The sequence below is a fragment of the Taudactylus pleione genome, unplaced genomic scaffold (genome assembly GCF_031769625.1).
Source record: "Taudactylus pleione unplaced genomic scaffold, aTauple2 ptg000005l, whole genome shotgun sequence".
NCBI lineage: Eukaryota > Metazoa > Chordata > Amphibia > Anura > Myobatrachidae > Taudactylus > Taudactylus pleione.
This window is the reverse complement of record NW_028284408.1, coordinates 23,197,603-23,216,827: the sequence shown is the minus strand read 5'-3', so window position 1 is coordinate 23,216,827 and position 19,225 is coordinate 23,197,603. Positions and strand designations below refer to the sequence as shown.

The window sequence follows — 19,225 nt, the reverse complement described above, 5'->3', positions numbered from 1 at the left end:
ATGGGGGGAGAGGCTGCATACAAGGCATAGGGGGGAGAGGCTGCATACAGGGCATAGGGGGGAGAGGCTGCATAAAGGGCATAGGGGGAGAGGCTGCATAAAGGGCATAGGGGGTGCTGCATAAAGGGCATAGGGGGAGAGGCTGCATACAGGGCATGGGGGGAGAGGCTGCATACAGGGCAGAGGGGGGAGAGGCTGCATACAGGGCATAGGGGGGAGAGGCTGCATAAAGGGCATAGGGGGAGAGGCTGCATACAGGGCATAGGGGGGAGAGGCTGCATAAAGGGCATATTGGGGAGGCTGCATAGGATAATGCATTTTTTTTATTTATTTTTTTTTTCTCACTTGCAGACATGACTGGAACTCAATCCAGAGCGTTTGTGACCGGGTTCATTGAGATCTACCAGGCCAATGAGTGCCTTTGGAAGCACGCAGATCGGGACTACTCCAATCGTGACGTCAAGCTTCAGGCACTGAAGAAGTTGTTAGCATACAGTCGGGAGTGCGACAGTGATGTTGGCATAGACTGGGTGAAGAACAAGATCCAGGGGTTGAGAACAGTGTTCCTGAAGGAGCACAAGAAGTATGAAGATTCAAAACATTCGGGAGCAGGTGCAGATGAAGTCGTAAAGCCAAAATTATGGTACTATGACTTGCTCAAATTCGTCCTTGACCAAGAGCCAAAGACACGGGCGCGGTCTTCGCTGGTTCCCGAGGAAGAAGAGACCCTCGTGGAGAATGTGGAGGGGCAGGACCAGGTATGCCATTAAACTATTGTATTTTTTAATTGGACATTGGCCATGATTCAGAGCCGCTTGCTGCGACAGATTGCTAGCTCTGAATCAGGACCACTATAGCGAGCTGCCATGATGATGGTCACGATGGTCAAGACCATCGCGACCATCGGGCTTGCGATGAGACCCTTGTGGTAGGGTCTCTTGGCCGCAAGCACCAGAGAGATTTCGGCTCTAACAGAGCCAAAATCTCTCCCACTGACATAACTCGTGATGTCAGTGGGGCGGCACAAAACGGTAGGCGTTCACATGGGAACGCCTCCGTTTGGGCAGTCACCCCCTTGGCCCGCCCACCAAAGGGGACGTGGTGTCACTCAACATCGATAGCACGACCCCTTTGTTGAGAGACCCGGAGCGACTGAGTGGCCGTCGCTGTCCGGGTCTCACGCATGCGCACGACGGAGCCGGCTGTCGTGCGCATACGCTCTGGGCCACCATCGACCCCGTTGCGAGCGCTCACCACTTGCGTCCGGGTCTGATTCAGGCCCATAGTGTATAATTTTTGCTAGGATGGACAGGATGGTGATGCTCCAAATGTTGTGATTTTTTAATTAAAAAACAACTTGTAAGGCACTGTATGTATGTTTATTTTGTTAATAGCTAAATACTTTTATTATTTGTTTGTCATTTTTCCAAAGGCGGAAGTCCTGGATGTGAATCCTGTCCCTTCAACCAGCGAGACCACAGAGGTTATGGAGTCTAGAATCGAGAGGCCGGCAGTGGCAGCACCCGCCAAGAAGCGGAGGACGGCTTCCAGGACTCCATCCTCTGGCCCGTCAAGAAGTGACAGATTTTTGAGTCACGCGGAGGAGGTATTACATGCACCCCCCGGTCCAAATCAAACTTTTGCAGCTCACATCGGCAACGAAATGGACAGCATGGCTCATAACCAGCTGCATCATTTCAAGCGTCTTATATATAACGCTCTGTTACTAGCTCACGATGGAAAATTGGACGAGCATAGTAACATAGGGTCATATATGATGGCGCAGCCCACCCCATTGTCTTCTGACAATTTCCCTATCCCACCTCATAGACCCGCGTCCCAACTAAGGCCAATTCCTCCTCCGTCACATCCCCTCACCTATCATGCGTCGGGCGCCCCACAGACACCAGTTCCCATTCCCACCACATCCAGCAGTGAAGTGCGCTCATCATGGATGAGTGCACATGCCACGCTGGAGGCCGATGATGAGATTTATTTTAATTATTAGATATTTTTTAATGTTCGGTTTTTTTAAGTGATTCAAAAATGTGACACTTCTTTTTCTTTGGTTCTTTGTCAAGGCTGAATTTGAGCATGTACATAGTGCCTTAACTTTGGCAAATGTACTACATTTGCACCTGTTTTCCGAATGTTTTGATTTCTGCATACTTCTTGTGCTCCCATGGACACTGTTTTTGAACCCTATTTCTTGTTCTTCACCCTGCTTATGTTGACATCACTGTTTAGCTCCCGACTGTATATTACACTTATTTCAGTGCCTGAAGCTTCTCATGTTTGGAGTAGTCCCTGCTGAGGAGGCACTCATTGGCCTGGTAATATTCAATGAATCCGGTCCATTTTTTTTTTTTTTTTATACTTATAAAAATTGTCAACTTCAATACTCTGGTCTTGTGTTTTACTTTATTGATGGTACATTCATGTAGAATAAATGTTTGGTTGTGAGTGTGATTTTCATTAACCTATGTGTGTGAATTGAATATGTGTACCATTCATCCTATGTATACTGACCCTGAATAATTTGTGAATTCAGGGCCTGATTCTGACAAGGTCGCAAGCACTGAGCGCTCGCAACGGGGTCGATGGTTGACCACTGGGCATGCGCACCACGGAGCCGGCTCCATCGTGCGCAAATGCGCCAGACCCGGCTAGCGACGGGCAATCCGTCGCTCCGGGTCTCACACCAAAGGGGTCGTGCTGTCGATGTTGAGTGACAGCACGCCCCCCTTTGGCGGGCGGGCCGGGGGGGTGGAAGCCCAAACGGAAGCTTTCCTGCCGGAACGCCTGCCGTCTGGGGGCGGCCCCACTGACATCACTTGTGAAATTCCGGCTCTGTTAATGCCGAAAGTTCTCTGGGGCTTGCGATGGCCGAGACCCTACCACAAAGGTCTCATTGCAAGCGGGATGGTCGCCATGGCGACCATCATCCTGGCCGCTCGCATTAGTTGTGGGTGGTCACCCACAGCTATGCTAGGGGCCAGGAGGCCACTTAATTAAAAAAAAAAAAAAACCCTGATTCTGATCGAGCGCTCTATCAGAGCGCCCGTATCTGAATCAGGGCCACAATTTTCACACCTAATCATTGCTTTATACCCATATTATATCCAGATGTTGTTGTAAAACCAAAACAAAATCTTATTAAAAAAAAAACACTTTATAATATTTAAAAAAAAAAACACAATAATTAAAAATGAATTTATCTAAAAGCATAAGCAACTTTAAATTAGGAACATTTTGGTACATGATCTAATGACATTTTAGTAAATTTAATTCAAATAAGTATCCAAAAAGTCAGTGTTTGAAAAAACTTTTATTGTCATTTTGCAAATATTAAGTATGGGTAAAATAAACAATTATATGTAATTATCTTGCCATTCCACGGCACCCACACCATTGAAGAAATGGAGGTATTCCTCCCTTATTGCTTTTGCACGCCCTGACGCAACCTGAGGGACTCTGGATTGGGATACTGATGGCAAGAGTTCATTGTTCACCATTTGTTCGGGCCGCTCCAAAACAGAGGTAGGTAAGTGTGTTTGCGATGTAGCTTTACGCCGTAACAAGTTGTGTAGAGCACAGCACGCCATTACTACCCATTCAATTTTAGAAATTTCCAGATTAATAGGTGTATAGAAAATTCTAAACCTGCTGCACATGATGCCAAACGAATTTTCCACAGTACGCCTAGCCCTTGAAAGGCGATAATTAAAGATACGCCGCTCTTTGGTTAAACCCCTTTGGGGATAGGGTTTCATTACATTCTCCTTTAAGGCAAAGGCCGCATCAGCTACGAACACAAAGTTCAATTGATGCTTGCAATGTGAAACAGGCGGTAAATTGAGGGCTCCAGATATCATACGATGGTAAAATTCAGTGTCCTTAAATGATCCACCATCTGATGCACGGCCATTTTTACCCACATCTATAAAAATGAATTCGTAGTTGGCGTTGACAATGGCCATCAACACAAGGCTAAAATAACCTTTATAATTGTAGTAGAGCGAGCCACTATTAGCTGGTGGGACAATGCGCACATGCTTCCCATCAATTGCCCCGCCACAATTTGGAAAGTTCCACTTATCTTCAAATTGCTGAGCTATTGTTTGCCATTCTTCCACGGTAGATGGAAACTAAAACAAAATAATATAAATAAAAAAAATAAAAAAATGCAAAAAGAGATTTAAACACTTTGGGGTAGATGTATGATAGCGGCACTTACCGTGCCCCTATACCGCTTCATGCTTCGCCTCTTTTCCGAGGCGAAGCAGGAAGCACTACCAATGAGTTGTAAGAACATCTCATGGGACGGAAAGGGGGAGCCTTAAATCCCCCCTCCGGCACTAACCGCTGGAGAGCAGAGCGCATCAGCCTAGTGCTGATGCACTGTGTCTGTCCAGGCCGGCTCTCGCCAGTATCGCGAGATCCCCATGTGCAGCCCTAGAGCCGGCAGCAGCCCCAGAAGGGACAGTGCTGTCCCTGTTGTGGGCATAGGCTAGCGCCAGGCTGTAGCTGACCATAACGCCAGCTACAGCCAGACGAATGGTCATGCGGTATGGCCCTTATGCTCGGCACTGCTATCTTGTAGATAGCAGCACCAATAATGACAGAGGCACATAGCGCCCCTATCAATTACCGTCCAGACCCCCCGATCATACATCGGGGAGAAGCGGTATCAGCGCACATAACATGCGCTGATACTGGTTTTGGGCTTCATACATCAACCCCATTATATTCCAATTTAAAACAGATTTTTAAAATAGGGTATGTGAAGTGTTTTTTAGCAAATAAAATATATCCTGCACATACACATCTCAGGTGGGGGGGATAGTGGGGTCCTGCACTTACACATTTCAGGGGGGGGGAATAGTGGAGTCCTGCAGCATATAGTAGAGGGGCAGCACATGATGTGTGAGAGATTAGGGCAGACTGCGGGGACCTGCAAGTGTATACTAGGAGTCCTGCACATACACATTTGGGGGGGGGAATACTGGGGTCCTGCAGCATATAGTAGAGGGGCAGCACATGATGTGTGAGAGATTAGGGCAGACTGCGGGGACCTGCATGTGTATACTAGGAGTCCTGCACATACACATTTCTGAAGGGAGAGGGGGATAATGGGTTCCTGGATCACTTAATAAATGAACAGTATAAAATGTGATTACCTTAAAATACTCAGCCTTCAAAACCATAAATATGGCTCGACAGGTTTCCGGAATGATGCGACCTAAAGTTTGCGCAGAGATGAGGGCGCCAAACTTTAAGTCAGCAAGGGATCTGCCAGTCGCCAGGAACCGCAGGGTAGCGATCAGCCTCTCCTCAGGGGGTATGGCCCTTCGCATCCTCGTATCCTGCCTCTCGATATAGGGCGTCACCAAACTCAATAACTCCTGGAAGGTGACGTCATCCATCCTCAGATAGTTTCGGAAGTCATCAGGGTTGTTCTCACGTAGTCCCATCAGCAGTGGCATGTGCGACAGAGTATCCCTCTGCAGCAACCACTCCCTGGTCCAGCATGAGTGCACCCTTCTCCGTCTCTCAGACCTCTCCCTATCAGCTAAAAGCACGACTCCAGCATATGCTGTCATCACACGATAGCGATAAGAAGGATCCATGAGGAAGAGAAATAAGTACAGTTTGTTTAAAGACAAGCCAAAAACAAACCACAGCAAATGAGCAATGCAACAGCGTTCAGCAGGTATAAACCAAACCAAACTAGCCACAGAGCATAAATGCAATGAGTAAAATGGCCGCCAGCTATTTATTCCCTCAGTATAGCCACGCCCACCCCTCTAAAATATCTGCCCACTATAGCTGAGAGCTGTCAATCACAGTTTGAAACGACATCGTTTATCCTTAGATCTTTTGAAAATCGTTTACAAATCGTTTGCACATCGTTTGCACATCGTTTGCAAATCGTTCAGAGTGGAAGATCAAATTTCAAGGGAAACTTCAAGGGAAAATCGTTAAGAGGTTGGACAGGGATAAAATCGTCTAGTGGATGCCCCCCTTTAAGATGTTGGACAGGAATAAAATCGTCTAGTGGATGCCCCCCATTAGACATATGAAGTTAGGAGTTCAATATATGACTTTCACACCTTTTACTCCTAATAATGGTGGGACAGGGTTGCTGTTACCATTATATGATCCTAGGTGATTGCCTAGGGCTGCCAATAGTCAGGTGATGCATAAGACAGAGTGTTGTAGGCCATACATTTAAAGGGCGAATCCCCGATTCCAATCTGACGATAAGCGGACTCCGATGACTGGTGAGTCCTTGATTTATTGGCACAATACAACATGTTAAAAATCCCTGACTCACTGATTCAGAAAATTTTTTGGTCTGAAACTGCGAATCGAGATTATCTAACATGTTGGATTTTGCTGATCACCTAACCCAGTCATCTGTAAAACTGATGGGTTTGATTCAGAGTAAAGCTGGGTACATACTAGACAATATATTGGACGATTTGTCATTTTGAGGCGAATCGGAATGACAAATTGTCCGGTGTATATGCACTATTGTGCATTCCCGTGCGTCATTCGTCGCATCTTCAGATCTGCTTGCAGTGCATAACACCATGCTTCTGGATGTGGCGGGGAAACGATATATCGGGCTGTTGTACACCAGATCGTGCGGTGTGTACGGACTGCCCGATATATCATGCCGTCGCATCTGCCTTCACTGGGTACACACATCGTCTAGTGTGTACCCGGCTTTAGGAGGAGCAGATGTATAAAAGTAGCAAATCATGGTGTAAATGCATTTATTTTATTTTGCATATATAGAAAATACTGTTATTAATTGCAACAAGGTTTTGGCAAGGTGAAAATTGCTTGTTTTTATTGCTCCTTTTTTTTTCTGTTGCTCCTAACTCTGAAACAGGCCCAATGTCACTAATCCAGTTTTTTGTAATGCCAAGAGCACCCTCACATAAAGCTACTGACATGCAGGAGAAGCAGCTGGCAGCTTATTACATGGGAAGCTTCATGTCAGTGTTACGCTGGGAGTGGGGTACTTGGCTATGATGCCACAGACAAACTCCGCACTCCCAGTCTGAGGACTCACAACATCACCACTACTACCCGCTGCCTGCTAAGGTATTAAGCAGCTGGGACGAAGCACCACCGGGTGCCATTGCTAGGAGGGAATCAGGTGATTGGGAACATCCTTGATGATTAAAATGAAAACCTACCTACTCAATTTGTTTTGATCAAACAACAAAAGATTTGTTGGCATTCATACGATAAACATTACCATGTAGATGGGCTTGTGCGGTTTTGCAGTACATTGCACAGTTTTGATACTTTGTATGATTCATAGTTCAAGTGTAATGATCATATACAGTATATTAAAAATGTTTTCAACATTCTTCTTTAATGCTAATGTTAAAAATAAATGCTTAGCTCAGAATTTGGATCTTGACCAATCATATTTTTGATCGGACATGATGCTGATATGTGTTTGAATAAAATAAACATCGGATACTTAACTGTGCATCTTCTGACATATAAAGGCAATTAAAGGGATTTTCCATCTTTCAATGCATATTGTAGTAAAGACCCTCCCTTCCCAATAATAGTACTTTTGTGGGGGTCAATCCCTTGGGACCCTCACCTTTTCCTATGTTCTGTAGTCTGCAGTCACAGGGTTTCCGTATAAGGGGAGATCAAATGCAGCAAGTTCTCTCATTAAAAGCCCTTAAAACTATGGTGCCTGATCTCCCCTGCTTCCAGGACAAAGGGAGCTAATGTAAGACTACCCTGTACATTTAACCCCACATGTAAAAATTTAAAACTTTAGATCCCCTTTAAATGGGCATGGATTGTGATTTAGAGAATTAGAAAAGGAGTTATGTGAACTCCAGTAAAAAGTGTGTACAATGTACAATATAAACAGTATATCTAGGTTAGGCTCTTCAAACACTGATCAGGTCAGAAGAGAATGAAAACTGGCTGCCAGTCCAACCATTTGATTTCCAGTGGTCCCTTATGATGCCACTTGGATTCCTTTGAAACAATTATCATTCCGTACATCCCATGACCTTAATTCACATGCGTGTCAAGTAGACAATGCAGATTGGTAACTTTTTAATCTTTCTAATGCATATCGCTTTGTCTAATATTCATCCTCTTTAGATGTAACCTCTACCAAGTCTGTTTAGCGCATCGACCTCATATTGTCTTATGCCCTGTTACTAACTTCTGGCAATCTTGCCTTTATACAAGTAAATAGTGCACACAATATACCACCGTGTTCACAAAGCAAAGTATATAATAAAAGTGCTGTCTATTATATCTGTCTGTTTTCTCAGCCTCTCCCTTATTCAGTGATTTCTGGGTCACCCTCTCTAGTAATTAAAATCTGGTTCTCAGGAGGGGTGTTACTCCGAGAACCTTAAATTATCACAAGGCTGTATTCTAAAGGCCCTCCTGTGTCTCTGCAAGCCTTCATTTTCTACAGGGTACTGCTAAATATAAGCTGTAATTGGCAGCTTGTGTGTGAGTGAGTGCATACAATAGAAACAAGGAATACAACAATTTAAACCAGTGACTTTGTTCCCCTTATCTGCCTAAGTCAATAATGTGTTTTTAAAGTCTGGCTTACATGGTATCCTATCCCTTCCGTAGATCCTGATCATATAAGTTCTTTAAAATCCTTATAACTTTTTAATGTGATGTCCCTTTTACTATGCTTTGTCCAAGATTTTCTGCAATGCCATTGTGTTGTAAAATGTGGGGAACAGATGCAATGTGATCACTGCCGTATTTAAGTTAGTCTACTTATTTTCTTTCTCTTTTTATACTGGGATATTAAAGAAGAATTCTGCCAGTATCAAATATGTAACACTGACCCCTTCGGCACCCCCAGCTTGCAGAGCAATGAGGGTCAGATGTGGTGATTGCAGCTACATGCAGCTCAATCTGACAATGTGACTGATGACCCCATGCGGCGGGATGCGGCTGGTTCTGACATATTATGGGGCGGTCGAGCACTGGATCGTTTAATGTGTACCGGCCGCCCGATATGTCAGCCCGTCGCCCGTGACGTCCGGCGCATCGCGGGGGTACACACTAAATTATGTGTGCCCAGCTTAAGTAGGAGAGGGGGCATATTGGTAAATTTTTGGTACGGACCGAGTGCTTTTTTAAAACTAGCTTTCTTTTAAGGACTGCAAAAGCGCCCAAGTATTGATAGTCACCAATTCTGTAGACTCAGTGATCACTGACAGCACAACCAACGCCAGCTGACCTTGGCATACTAACAAAAGTGTGTATTGCTTTGAGATTTACAGAAACTGCTCTACACTCCGATTCATTTATTGTCTTGTAGATTGCTGGCTTCATATACAAGACAATAAATGAAATTGGCAGCCCAATACTTTTACATAAACGGCATTATCATACACCCTTTTCAATTGGATGGGAGTCTCTAGTGCGCTGCGCTGAAAAACCTTGTTTTATATGTATAGATGTCATTTATCGAAGACCACAGGTACTTGATAAAAGCGTTTGCTCATCCAAAAGGCATCTTAAAAAGGTTTCACATGATTGAACTTGGTCGCGACAAGCCTCCTTACTGCTTGATGTATTGTTTTTGTGTGCCCCTCTGCGGGGACACTGTGTCTGCAGTGTCAATGAATGTCTGACACAACCAAGCACTACCTGTTTATTGCTTTGTCTTTCTGGCCTCCTCTTTCAGCAATTTATTTATATTATTAGGCAGAGCTGCTTATTTTGCTACTCTTGGATACAGCACCAACCTGAGATGCTCTGGATGTATTGAGCAAAGTTGTGTGTGTTGTATCTAGTGGCAACATAAATAAACAAATCTATCTGATAAAATAAATACATGCCTGCCTGAGACGCACTGAAAGTTTACTCACTGCGTGTAGATACAGCTTCAGAAGGGCAAAGGCCTAAATGATCAGTACAGTTCGGGGTGTACAAACCTAGATGCACAGCTAGTGATATTGAAATTGTGACTGGATGGACTTACCCCGCCAGCCGGGACAGAATGTGGGCTTGCTTTGCCACTCTTGGGGTAAGGTTTCCCTCTCACCGACTGTAAACTCCTGTTATTGACTCCTCACACTCTTTCACAAATAAAGTTATCTGTCTAGCTTGCAGAGCACAGTACAGTGTAAAGTGTGAGCCAAGTTAGGTGATTGCATTTGTATTGTGGCATTGGGTGTATTGCAACTACCGGTACCTATATAAAAATAAAATGCTCACAAAGGTTGTCTATTTCATTTTAAAACATTGTGCAAATTAATTAACATCTTCCAGCAATTACAGTGGGCAGTATGTTTCCTATAAATGTAAATAGCTTGAAATATACTAGACTACACACCAAACACCTGGGCACTATCACCTGAGTGAAAGCATAGGTGGCTCTAAGGCTTTTGTAAATAGCTTTTTGTTTAACAGCCGATAGTCATGATTTTCCATTACACCTCTATGAATCTCCACAAAAGCAGGGTTTGTCAATGGAAATTCTCACCCGTTATAGAGAACTTGTTGCCGGGGTTAATTTCTCAGAGATAGTTCAGAGAAGTTATTACAAAGTCTACACTGTCATGAGTCCAAAAATGATGCATTTTGGACAAAAAAAACAATATTCTCATGTTTATAATAACATCAGTAATTCATGACATTTTGAAATTTTCAGCCTATGATTAAATTAGAATAAATTGAATAGTATGAAAGTTATGGCATATCCTGTCATTCAGCCAATTTTTTTACAGCCATAATAAGAATGTTGGGCTCTCTCTCTCTCCAGTTCGCTTGCTCTAGCTGTCTCTTGCCAGTTTTGCTCTTGCTCTCTCGTGCCAGAATGTTGGGCTGTCTCTTGCCAGTTTGCTGGCTCTTGCTCTCTCGCGCCAGTTTGCTGGCTTTTGGACGTGCTCTCTCTAGCCAGTTTGCACTCTCTCGCACTTTGCGCTATCACCAGTTTGCTTTCTCTCGCACTTTCGCCAATTTGTTTGCCTACTCTCGACGTATGACACTGTAGCACCAAGCGTATTTTCGTTGTGAATAAGACACACAAGCTGAATTCTGCCGTTTAAAATGATATGCAGCATGCCTGTATTGTGTGTGAGACTGCAGGGTGTATCTGCGTGCGAAATGATACGTTAGTGTCAGCCTCTGAGAAACTGTAACGTAGCATTTCACATGCAGCATGGCACGACTAGAAGGGCTGTTTAACGCGCATGGAGGCTAGATGTATGTGGGCCCAAAATATTAGGCATTATTCATAAAATGTATTAGTTTCCCAGGCCTCTGTAACTAAAGCAAACAATAGGTCTTATTGTGCATACACACGGTCAGATATGTCAGATGAACGATTTGACCAACGATTTGAACGATTTTTGCCTGTATTAAAATGAATGGAATCATCAATATCTGATTGCAAACACATCAGATGTCAGATATCGTTATCTGACAAGCGGGAACAAGCATCGTTCATCTGACAAACATGTCAGATTTTCCTTCAGATATCAATGATTGAATGATTTTTAAAATCGTTATTGTACAGATCTGAAGGAATATATGACCGTGTGTATTCACCATTAGTTATCAGAATGTGGATGCCTGTGTTGTAGGACAAATTGCTGCATGTACACCAGTCACTCTGGCCATGCCTCCAATGTTCATATACTCAGTGGAATTAAGCTGGGAAGAGCCAGTTACTGATCAGTGGAAACACAGCTGCTGTACAGTATCCAAGCTATAAAATATCTAGAAGTCGTATTTCTTTTCCCAGGACATGGTCCATCTTAACGTTACAACATACTTGCCAATTCTCCCTGATTGTCAGGGAGACTCCCTGATATAGTAGCAATTGCCCTGAGGAGTCTAGCAATCTCCCTGATTGCGTCGTACCCATAATGTGGTACAAGCAGCTGTTATGTACTTGGGAAACAAAAAAGAAATCCAAGATATATACATTCAAACTGGATCATCAGTGCCATTTCCCTGCAATGGTTATAAGGTAAATGATCCATGTGGCTACATGCATTTTCATATAAGGCTTCTCGTGGCCACGTATATGGAACCCGTTGGAAAACAGAAAACATAAGCAAGCTCTGAAAAGCATCAGTGTGTTTTCATCAACAAATTGATCTTACCTAACTTTTTTAGGGCTCGTTTCCATTTGGATGGAAATCAATTTTATGGCATGCCTCTCAGATGTAACAGTATAGGTGCTGCTTTCACAATCTCTCTGACATGCTTTTTCATAAGTAGGCAAGTATGCATTACAATATTCTGCAGTACAAGTCTTGTAATAAAGAGAATCAATGAAAGTGGCACAGATTTGGATTAAGTGCCACCTAGACTGGCAATCCATACATACTCCAAATCCAAGCTGTAAATATCGGCTAATCCTAGATTACATATTGGCTAATGGCATGATTACCCATACCCAGACTGTGTTACACACCCCTTTTCCCAAACTAAAGGCCACCATACACGGTGAGATTCAAAGTTGGTAAGATGAGTTGTACGATTTCCCTTGAAATTCTTCCCTTGAAATTTTTCATAAGATGTGGTCAAATGGTGTACGATTGATCGTTCCGATCATAGGATAAGATGCATAGAAGTCAATCAGGTTGTACTCAAAAGATCGTAGATCTCTCTGCAAAACCATCTGATATGCGATCCAACTAGATGACGGCGGGGACGCGCATCGGGGTCGCAGAAGACTCAAAATACAACTATTTTCAAACGATTGGTCTGTCCAACCTGTAGAAACTGCCAAAATCGTGTTAAAAATCGTCCCGTGTATGGGCACCTGAATTGTGTTGTACCCATGTCCATTGGTTGTATACTACAGGTTGAGTCTCTCATATCCAAATATTCCGAAATACGGAATATTCCGAAATACGGAATAATTTTGGCATGACTGAGATAATGAAACCTTTGATTTTTAATGGTTCAAAGTACACAAACTTTGTCTAAGGCACAAATTATTAAACATATTGTATAACGTTACCTTCAGGCTGTGTGTATAAGGTGTATATGAAACATAAATGAATTTCATTTCTGTACACAAACTTTGTTTGAGCCACAAAATTATTGAAAATATTGTAAAAAATTACCTGCAGACTGTGTGTATAAGGTGTTAATAACACATAAATACATTCTTTGTGTATATTGGGGCCCCATTCCCAAGGTATTTCATTATGATATGCAAATATTCAAAAATACGGAATATTCCGTTATCCAAAATGCCCCTGGTCCCAAGCATTTTGGATATGGCAGACTCAACCTGTATACGGAAACCAGGAGGTACAGTTAAATTGTCTTTTTAATTATTTTTCCTTTGGGGTTATGTAAATCTTTCTGTTAGAATACTCTTAGAAAATGTTTTTTTCCTACTCTCGCTACATGTATTTATTCAGGTGATAATATATAAGAAAGCTCTATCTGTCCTAGGGAAAATATAATAGTAATATGTACTTGCATGGATTAAAAAATAAGAGTTACGCCAATTTAAAGAGAGACATTGCAAACTCAGATTTGGTCTGGTTATGAAGGATGGGAAGTGGTTAAAGGGATTTTTCTACTTTCAGGTGATTATAATGACATATATGCTTTCCTACAGTGTTTTCTAGTCTTTAACAGTTTATATTTCTAGCTTTCTCTTGGGCTTGCCCATGCAGTTTAGATAATCAGTTATCTACGCCTGTTTCTGTGCTTTCTGCGTTGGAGAAAGTTGAAGAGAGAGAAAAGCATTGTGTTGTATCCCAGGACAACATAGAGAAATAACCCTGCCTGATGATATAAAGATATGACTGAAATGAGAAAGCAACATATGTAGTCATTGAGCTTGTATTGTACAGTAATTTGTACTGTGGGCCTAATTCAGAGCCGGACGCTATTTGCGCTCGCTCGTTCAGAAAAAGGGGCCGAATATTTTAATAGAGCGCTCGCTCTTTGCGGTCTGTTCACGCCTCTATCTGCGCGAGCGAACAAAATATGCGCTCGCTATTTTGTAAAGACGCCCCCTGGCCGTTCGCATCATACGTCATCTCCGCTATTTATTTGATTAATTGAGTACATCGAAAGGCATCTGAACTGCTCGCAGTGCTTGTGGTAGGATTTTCCTACCGCAATCATGCGAACAGTTCAGGCTAAGAAACAACCAAGTGACGTGGTCGATGACGCTGCTTTGTTAATTATGCACAACCTTAAAACGCCCGTTTTGACCTTTTGGCACGCTTGCGTTTGGATCTCCACTCCCCGTTTTCAAGCATCTTCCCCTGTTACCACCCACAAACGCCTCATCCTGTCACTCAAATTAGCAGGCACTCGCTATTTTGCGAACACACAATTTCCGATCGCACTGACTGGTTGGTGCATGCGCATTACGACCCATACGCATGCGCAGATGTGCGAACATTGCTCGGAGCAAACCAGCGGCCGCTTACGAGCGGCTCTGAATCAAGCCCTGTGTTCTTACATGTACCAGCTCCGCACCCAAGTGCTAATGGAAATCATTCTTAAGTGTTGTGAAGTATGCTACTGTTCCATTAAAACTGCAAGATAGATGTCAAATCATTTATCTGAGAACAAATTCTTGTACAAAGTAATAAGCCGATCATGATAGAGAGGGGGTGATCCTGTCCATCCAGCAGTGACTCTAATGCTAGAGTCTTTGTCAGATGAATGACTTAGTGCAACACTGATTCTGCTGCTTGATAAATCATAGGAGGAAGGAAATACATTTTTTGACCCGTGAGGATATGAATGTAAAACAGCAGAGACGGGAACAAAAGAGGAAGTCATTTAACAGTGTAGTAAATTAGCAGCGCAGTCAAAGAAGGCACAAATAAAACAAACACAAACTTTAATGGAGAAAATGTTTCAAAAAAGCAGTTGTTTGCTTCCATGTGTCTATATTTTCTGTCTGATGTAAAAATCATTTAAAGCAACAACATCTAGGCGGTCATACCATAAAAAACAACACATTCTGGGCCTGATTCAGAGCCGGACGCTATTTGCGCTCGCTCGTTCAGAAAAAGGGGCCGGCTATTTAAATTGAGCGCTCGCTCTTTGCGTTCTGTTGACGCCTCTATGTCTGAGCGAGTGAACGAAATATGCGCTCGCTATTTTGTAAAGACGCCCCCTGGCCGCTCGCATCATACGTCATCTCCGCTATTTATTTGATTAATCGAGTACATCGAAAGGCATCTGAACTGCTCGCAGTGCTTGTGGTTGGATTTTCCTACCGCAATCATGCGAACAGTTCAGGCTAAGAAACAACCAAGTGACGTGGTCGATGACGCTGCTTTGTTAATTATGCACACCCTTAAAACGCCCGTTTTGACCTTTTGGCACGCCTGCGTTCGGATCTCCACTCCCCGTTTTCAAGCACCTTCCCCTGTTACCACCCACAAACTCCTCATTCTGTCACTCAAATTAGCAGGCATTCGCTATTTTCCGAGCACACAATTTCCGACCGCAATGAATGGTTTGCGCATGCGTATTACAACTCATACGCATGCGCAGTTGTGCGAACATCGCTCGGAGCGAACGAACGGCCGCTTACAAGCGGCTCTGAATCAGGCCCTCTGTTTGCTACAGCAATAAAGCACCGTTCAACAATGCAACAACTACTTCTACTAGATTGGCTATGTTCTTCTATACATCAAATGAATTGATTGTGTTGGTATAAGGTATGGTTACATATAAAAGCTGGAGAATGTATACTTAGGGCCATATTCAATTAAAAGTCGCATTTGGAGAAAAACGTTTGCATTGTGAAGTTATTGACGCATTTGCCAGTTTTGATGCAATCTTTTCGCGTACTTTGTCAATGTGCGCTCAGGCTTTTTGTCCTATCCAATTGCAAAACACTTGAAGATGCATATGTGCGAAAATAGCGCATTGGCGAAACTAGCGAAAAGTACAGCACATTTTGGGGAAATCAGTCTGAACCCCATAAAAAGCCTAGCTGACCCTGGAAATCAAAATAGACGTGTATTACTAGCCCTATTAAAAGTATTTTACCTTCTTAAAGTGAGGCAAATGGCTAAGTGTGGAAAAATGATATAAAGCAATTTCTTCTGGAAAAAAATAATTGGTGCAGTTAAATTGGGGGTACATTAAAATGGGTGCTAGTATATTTTTGTGTCTATAAAGTGCAGTTTTAAAAAATGTTAATAAACCTGCTGCAGCCACCTGCAATGTTTAAAACACTTGCCCCATCCATACAGCCCCCATAGTACCTGACCCAGTACTTAAACCCATTTTCCAACACTTTTTACATTTTCACCCCAGAAATGACATTATTAGGGGGAATTAAGCTAATGGTATTTTTTTTTTTGCCTACTTAGTCATTGGAGGGGGGGATCCAAAGGGTTCTGAAACAAGTCCCCACATTTTTCGCCAAGAGTTGGGATTTTGCCGGTGCTCTGAGATGGTGAGAGAACTTGTCGCCAGTTTCTGCCTAGGGAGTTTTCGCAAATGCGAAAACTCCGGCAATTGGATAGCACAATATGCACATGTGCGTGAAAAGTTTACACCTAATTGCATATGGCCCTTTAATATGCTCTTGACTTTCAGTATCCATTCCAAAATGCTCTGTAACTAGCAATGTCCCTGGCATTAACCCCTACTCATAAGTTCTGGAGCAGAGATATGCTAAGGAAGGACATTATGGCTGCCAGGTTTATTCTCCATTTTACTGTTCTGTTTTATTTCCTTGGCTATTTTTGTTTTTGAAGGACCAGTCATGTTGTATTAGGCTAATTTGCTTATTTTCAGCAGATGAGTTCTAATTGCAACTAAAGTAACTCTGCTGACATTGTTTTACATAATGTGCCTTATTACAGGTGTGTGTACAAAATAGAGGAACGTACTCTAGGAGAAGCAGAACTGAAAACAGTCAGGGAGTGTCAGTGGGGAAGTGTTTTGGGGGTTGTGCAGGAACAATGAGCCCTGTATAATGAACATTTTATGGTGCTGGACATATCCCAGGAACCAGGTTGATTAATCGCCTAAAGAGGACTGGTGGTGCCTAACAAGTAATTTGTACTGAGGTCAATGGAAGCACATCTTTTCTGGCTGATGGAAGATCCTGCTGGCTCCTTGATGTGACTTACACCCACCCCTATCATGATAGATGCGGATGCATTTGGTGCAGGTCTAGCAGCTGGCTGGAAGGGTGCTGAGAACGTGTAAATATGTGACAGGACCTAGCTGGTTCTCATCTGCCTATACCTGGAATGCTTTTTTTTTTTTTTTAGATTTTAAAATTGAGCTTTTTAATTGTGTTACCTGCAAAAGGTCATGGAGTGCATAGTTTTATACATATTATTCTATCCAACACCTCTCCTCCACAGGCCCGTTGCTTAATGTAAACTGCCACATTACATGTGAGGCCAGCAATAGAGACACACATGCAGAATAGCGACTTTTCACCTGATAACTTTATTTATCATACAACAGCAAAGGTACCAGCAGGACAGCAGTACTACTCCTGAAGTGTCAACGATGGCCATTGAAGTAACTGGCTGGTTCCCATAAGCGAAGTGTAGGAACATGGCGCATTGCCGTGGAAGATGTAGACGGTAGCCATAGTAACGCCGACTGTTCAGTCTAGCTGGGTATCATTGCTGTGCTGCTGTTACATTTTTAATGCTGAGCATTAAAAAAGGCCACAGAGTTAAACCCTTCATCTGATCAGTTAGGATAAATCCTATCTTTGCAGGTCCACGTTTGAACTGTTCATTATTTTGGATGCTCAAGGTGCTCTTCATTGTTCCTTTATTTCCAGGCTCTCCAGCCATCTCACATATAGCAAAAGCTTACAAAACAGAGCTGTACAACTGTGGAGCATTTGTGGAAACTGCAGTCTTGTTTTGGACTTTGCTCACTTGTACAGTACTTGCATAGACACCATTCTGTATGTGTTGTTGTTCTTGTTGTTTTTTTATATAGTTTGAGTTTCTTCCCATAATCATGCCCTAAAGCAAATAATGGGCTTGTTTGTTTAGCAGTTCACAGTATATGCAGTGCTTTATAAAATCACAACATAATAAAAGAATTGTCACTAAATGCAGCAGGGATACAGGATTATAATCTCCTGCCATGAAGAGCTTGCAATCTGTAGAATGTGTTCTCGTGTCTTTGCAAACTCCTGATGATCTGTTAATATACTAATTATATTTTAGTAGTATTAAAATTTTCCCTATTTTCTTGTGTATATTCTTTTTATGAATCACACAGTTCATTTGTGGGTAACAGCAAAGAAAATAAATTAGAAATCCTTTATTCCATATGTAACAAATGTAGGGAGAGGTCAGAGACTGACCAGGGCTGTACACCAGCCCTGGCAATCCGCTCTGTGTGCGCTCCCGAAGGGGGCGTGGTTTAGCTTCAAGGGGGCGTGCCGTGAGTCACAGGAGCCTGGCCTCGCGGCACACCCCCCTCTCTTCCCGGCCCACTGCCGCCACCCATTCCCTCCCCCTGACCGCATATCATGTATCCAGCGGCGTGAAGTGGAGGGCGGGGGTACTTCCGCCCCCCTCGAATCAGCCCCTCTGGTTAAAGCAGGGCTTGACAAATTTTTGTAAAATCTAGGAGCCATCTTAAAAGTTTAGGAGCCAGACCATCGTCCATTACCAAAATATATGAAAGCTTGTATAGACCACCACACATGCCCTTTCAGTGCCCCTCAACCTCCCCACATACAATCAAATCACCACACATGCTCTTTAATGGTCATCAGATTCTGCAACATGCCCATACCAGCCCCTGTAATAGTGCCTTTTTCCCTTTCCCTCTGTCACACACAGCCTGTCACCTCTCCATATCACTCTCTCCCTGTGACCCATTGCCTATCCCCTCTCCCTTTCACCCATTGCCTGTCAGCTATCCCTGTCACCCTCTTCCCCTCTCTGTCACGCACTGCTTCTCCCTGTCACCTCTCACCCTCTCCCCTGTCACCCACTGCCTCTTCCCTCTCCCTGTCACCCACTGCCTCTTCCCTCTCCCTGTCACCTCTTACCCTCTCCCCTGTCACCCACTGCCTCTTCCCTCTCCCTGTCACCCACTGCATGTCACCCACTGCTTCTCCCTGTCACACACTGCTATCTCTCCCTGTCACCCTCTCCTTGTCAACTTCTTGCCTTTCCCTGTCACCTTCTACCTCTTCCTGCCACCCACTGCACTTTGAACTTGGAGTAGGGCAGAGGAGGGG

At 43.4% G+C, this 19,225-nt stretch overlaps 2 protein-coding genes across 3 annotated transcripts in view; both read left to right on the top strand.

Annotated features, from left to right (window-relative positions):
* ADCY6 (adenylate cyclase 6) overlaps positions 1 to 19,225 on the top strand; it is a 208,836-nt gene that overhangs the window by 106,305 nt on the left and 83,306 nt on the right. The gene's annotated exons all lie outside the window — the stretch shown is intronic.
* LOC148543287 (uncharacterized) lies at positions 314 to 2,350 on the top strand. The gene is made up of 2 exons (XM_088478828.1): positions 314 to 758; positions 1,433 to 2,350. The coding sequence occupies exons 1-2, from the start codon at positions 354 to 356 to the stop codon at positions 2,006 to 2,008; spliced, it is 981 nt and encodes a 326-aa protein (XP_088334954.1). The 5' UTR covers positions 314 to 353; the 3' UTR covers positions 2,009 to 2,350.

Coding starts and splice junctions, on each gene's coding strand:
- LOC148543287 (XM_088478828.1), top strand. CDS start 354: ATGACTGGAACTCAATCCAGAGCGTTTGTGACCGGGTTCATTGAGATC. Junction 759..1,432: donor ATGTGGAGGGGCAGGACCAG/GTATGCCATTAA, acceptor ATTTTTCCAAAG/GCGGAAGTCCTGGATGTGAA.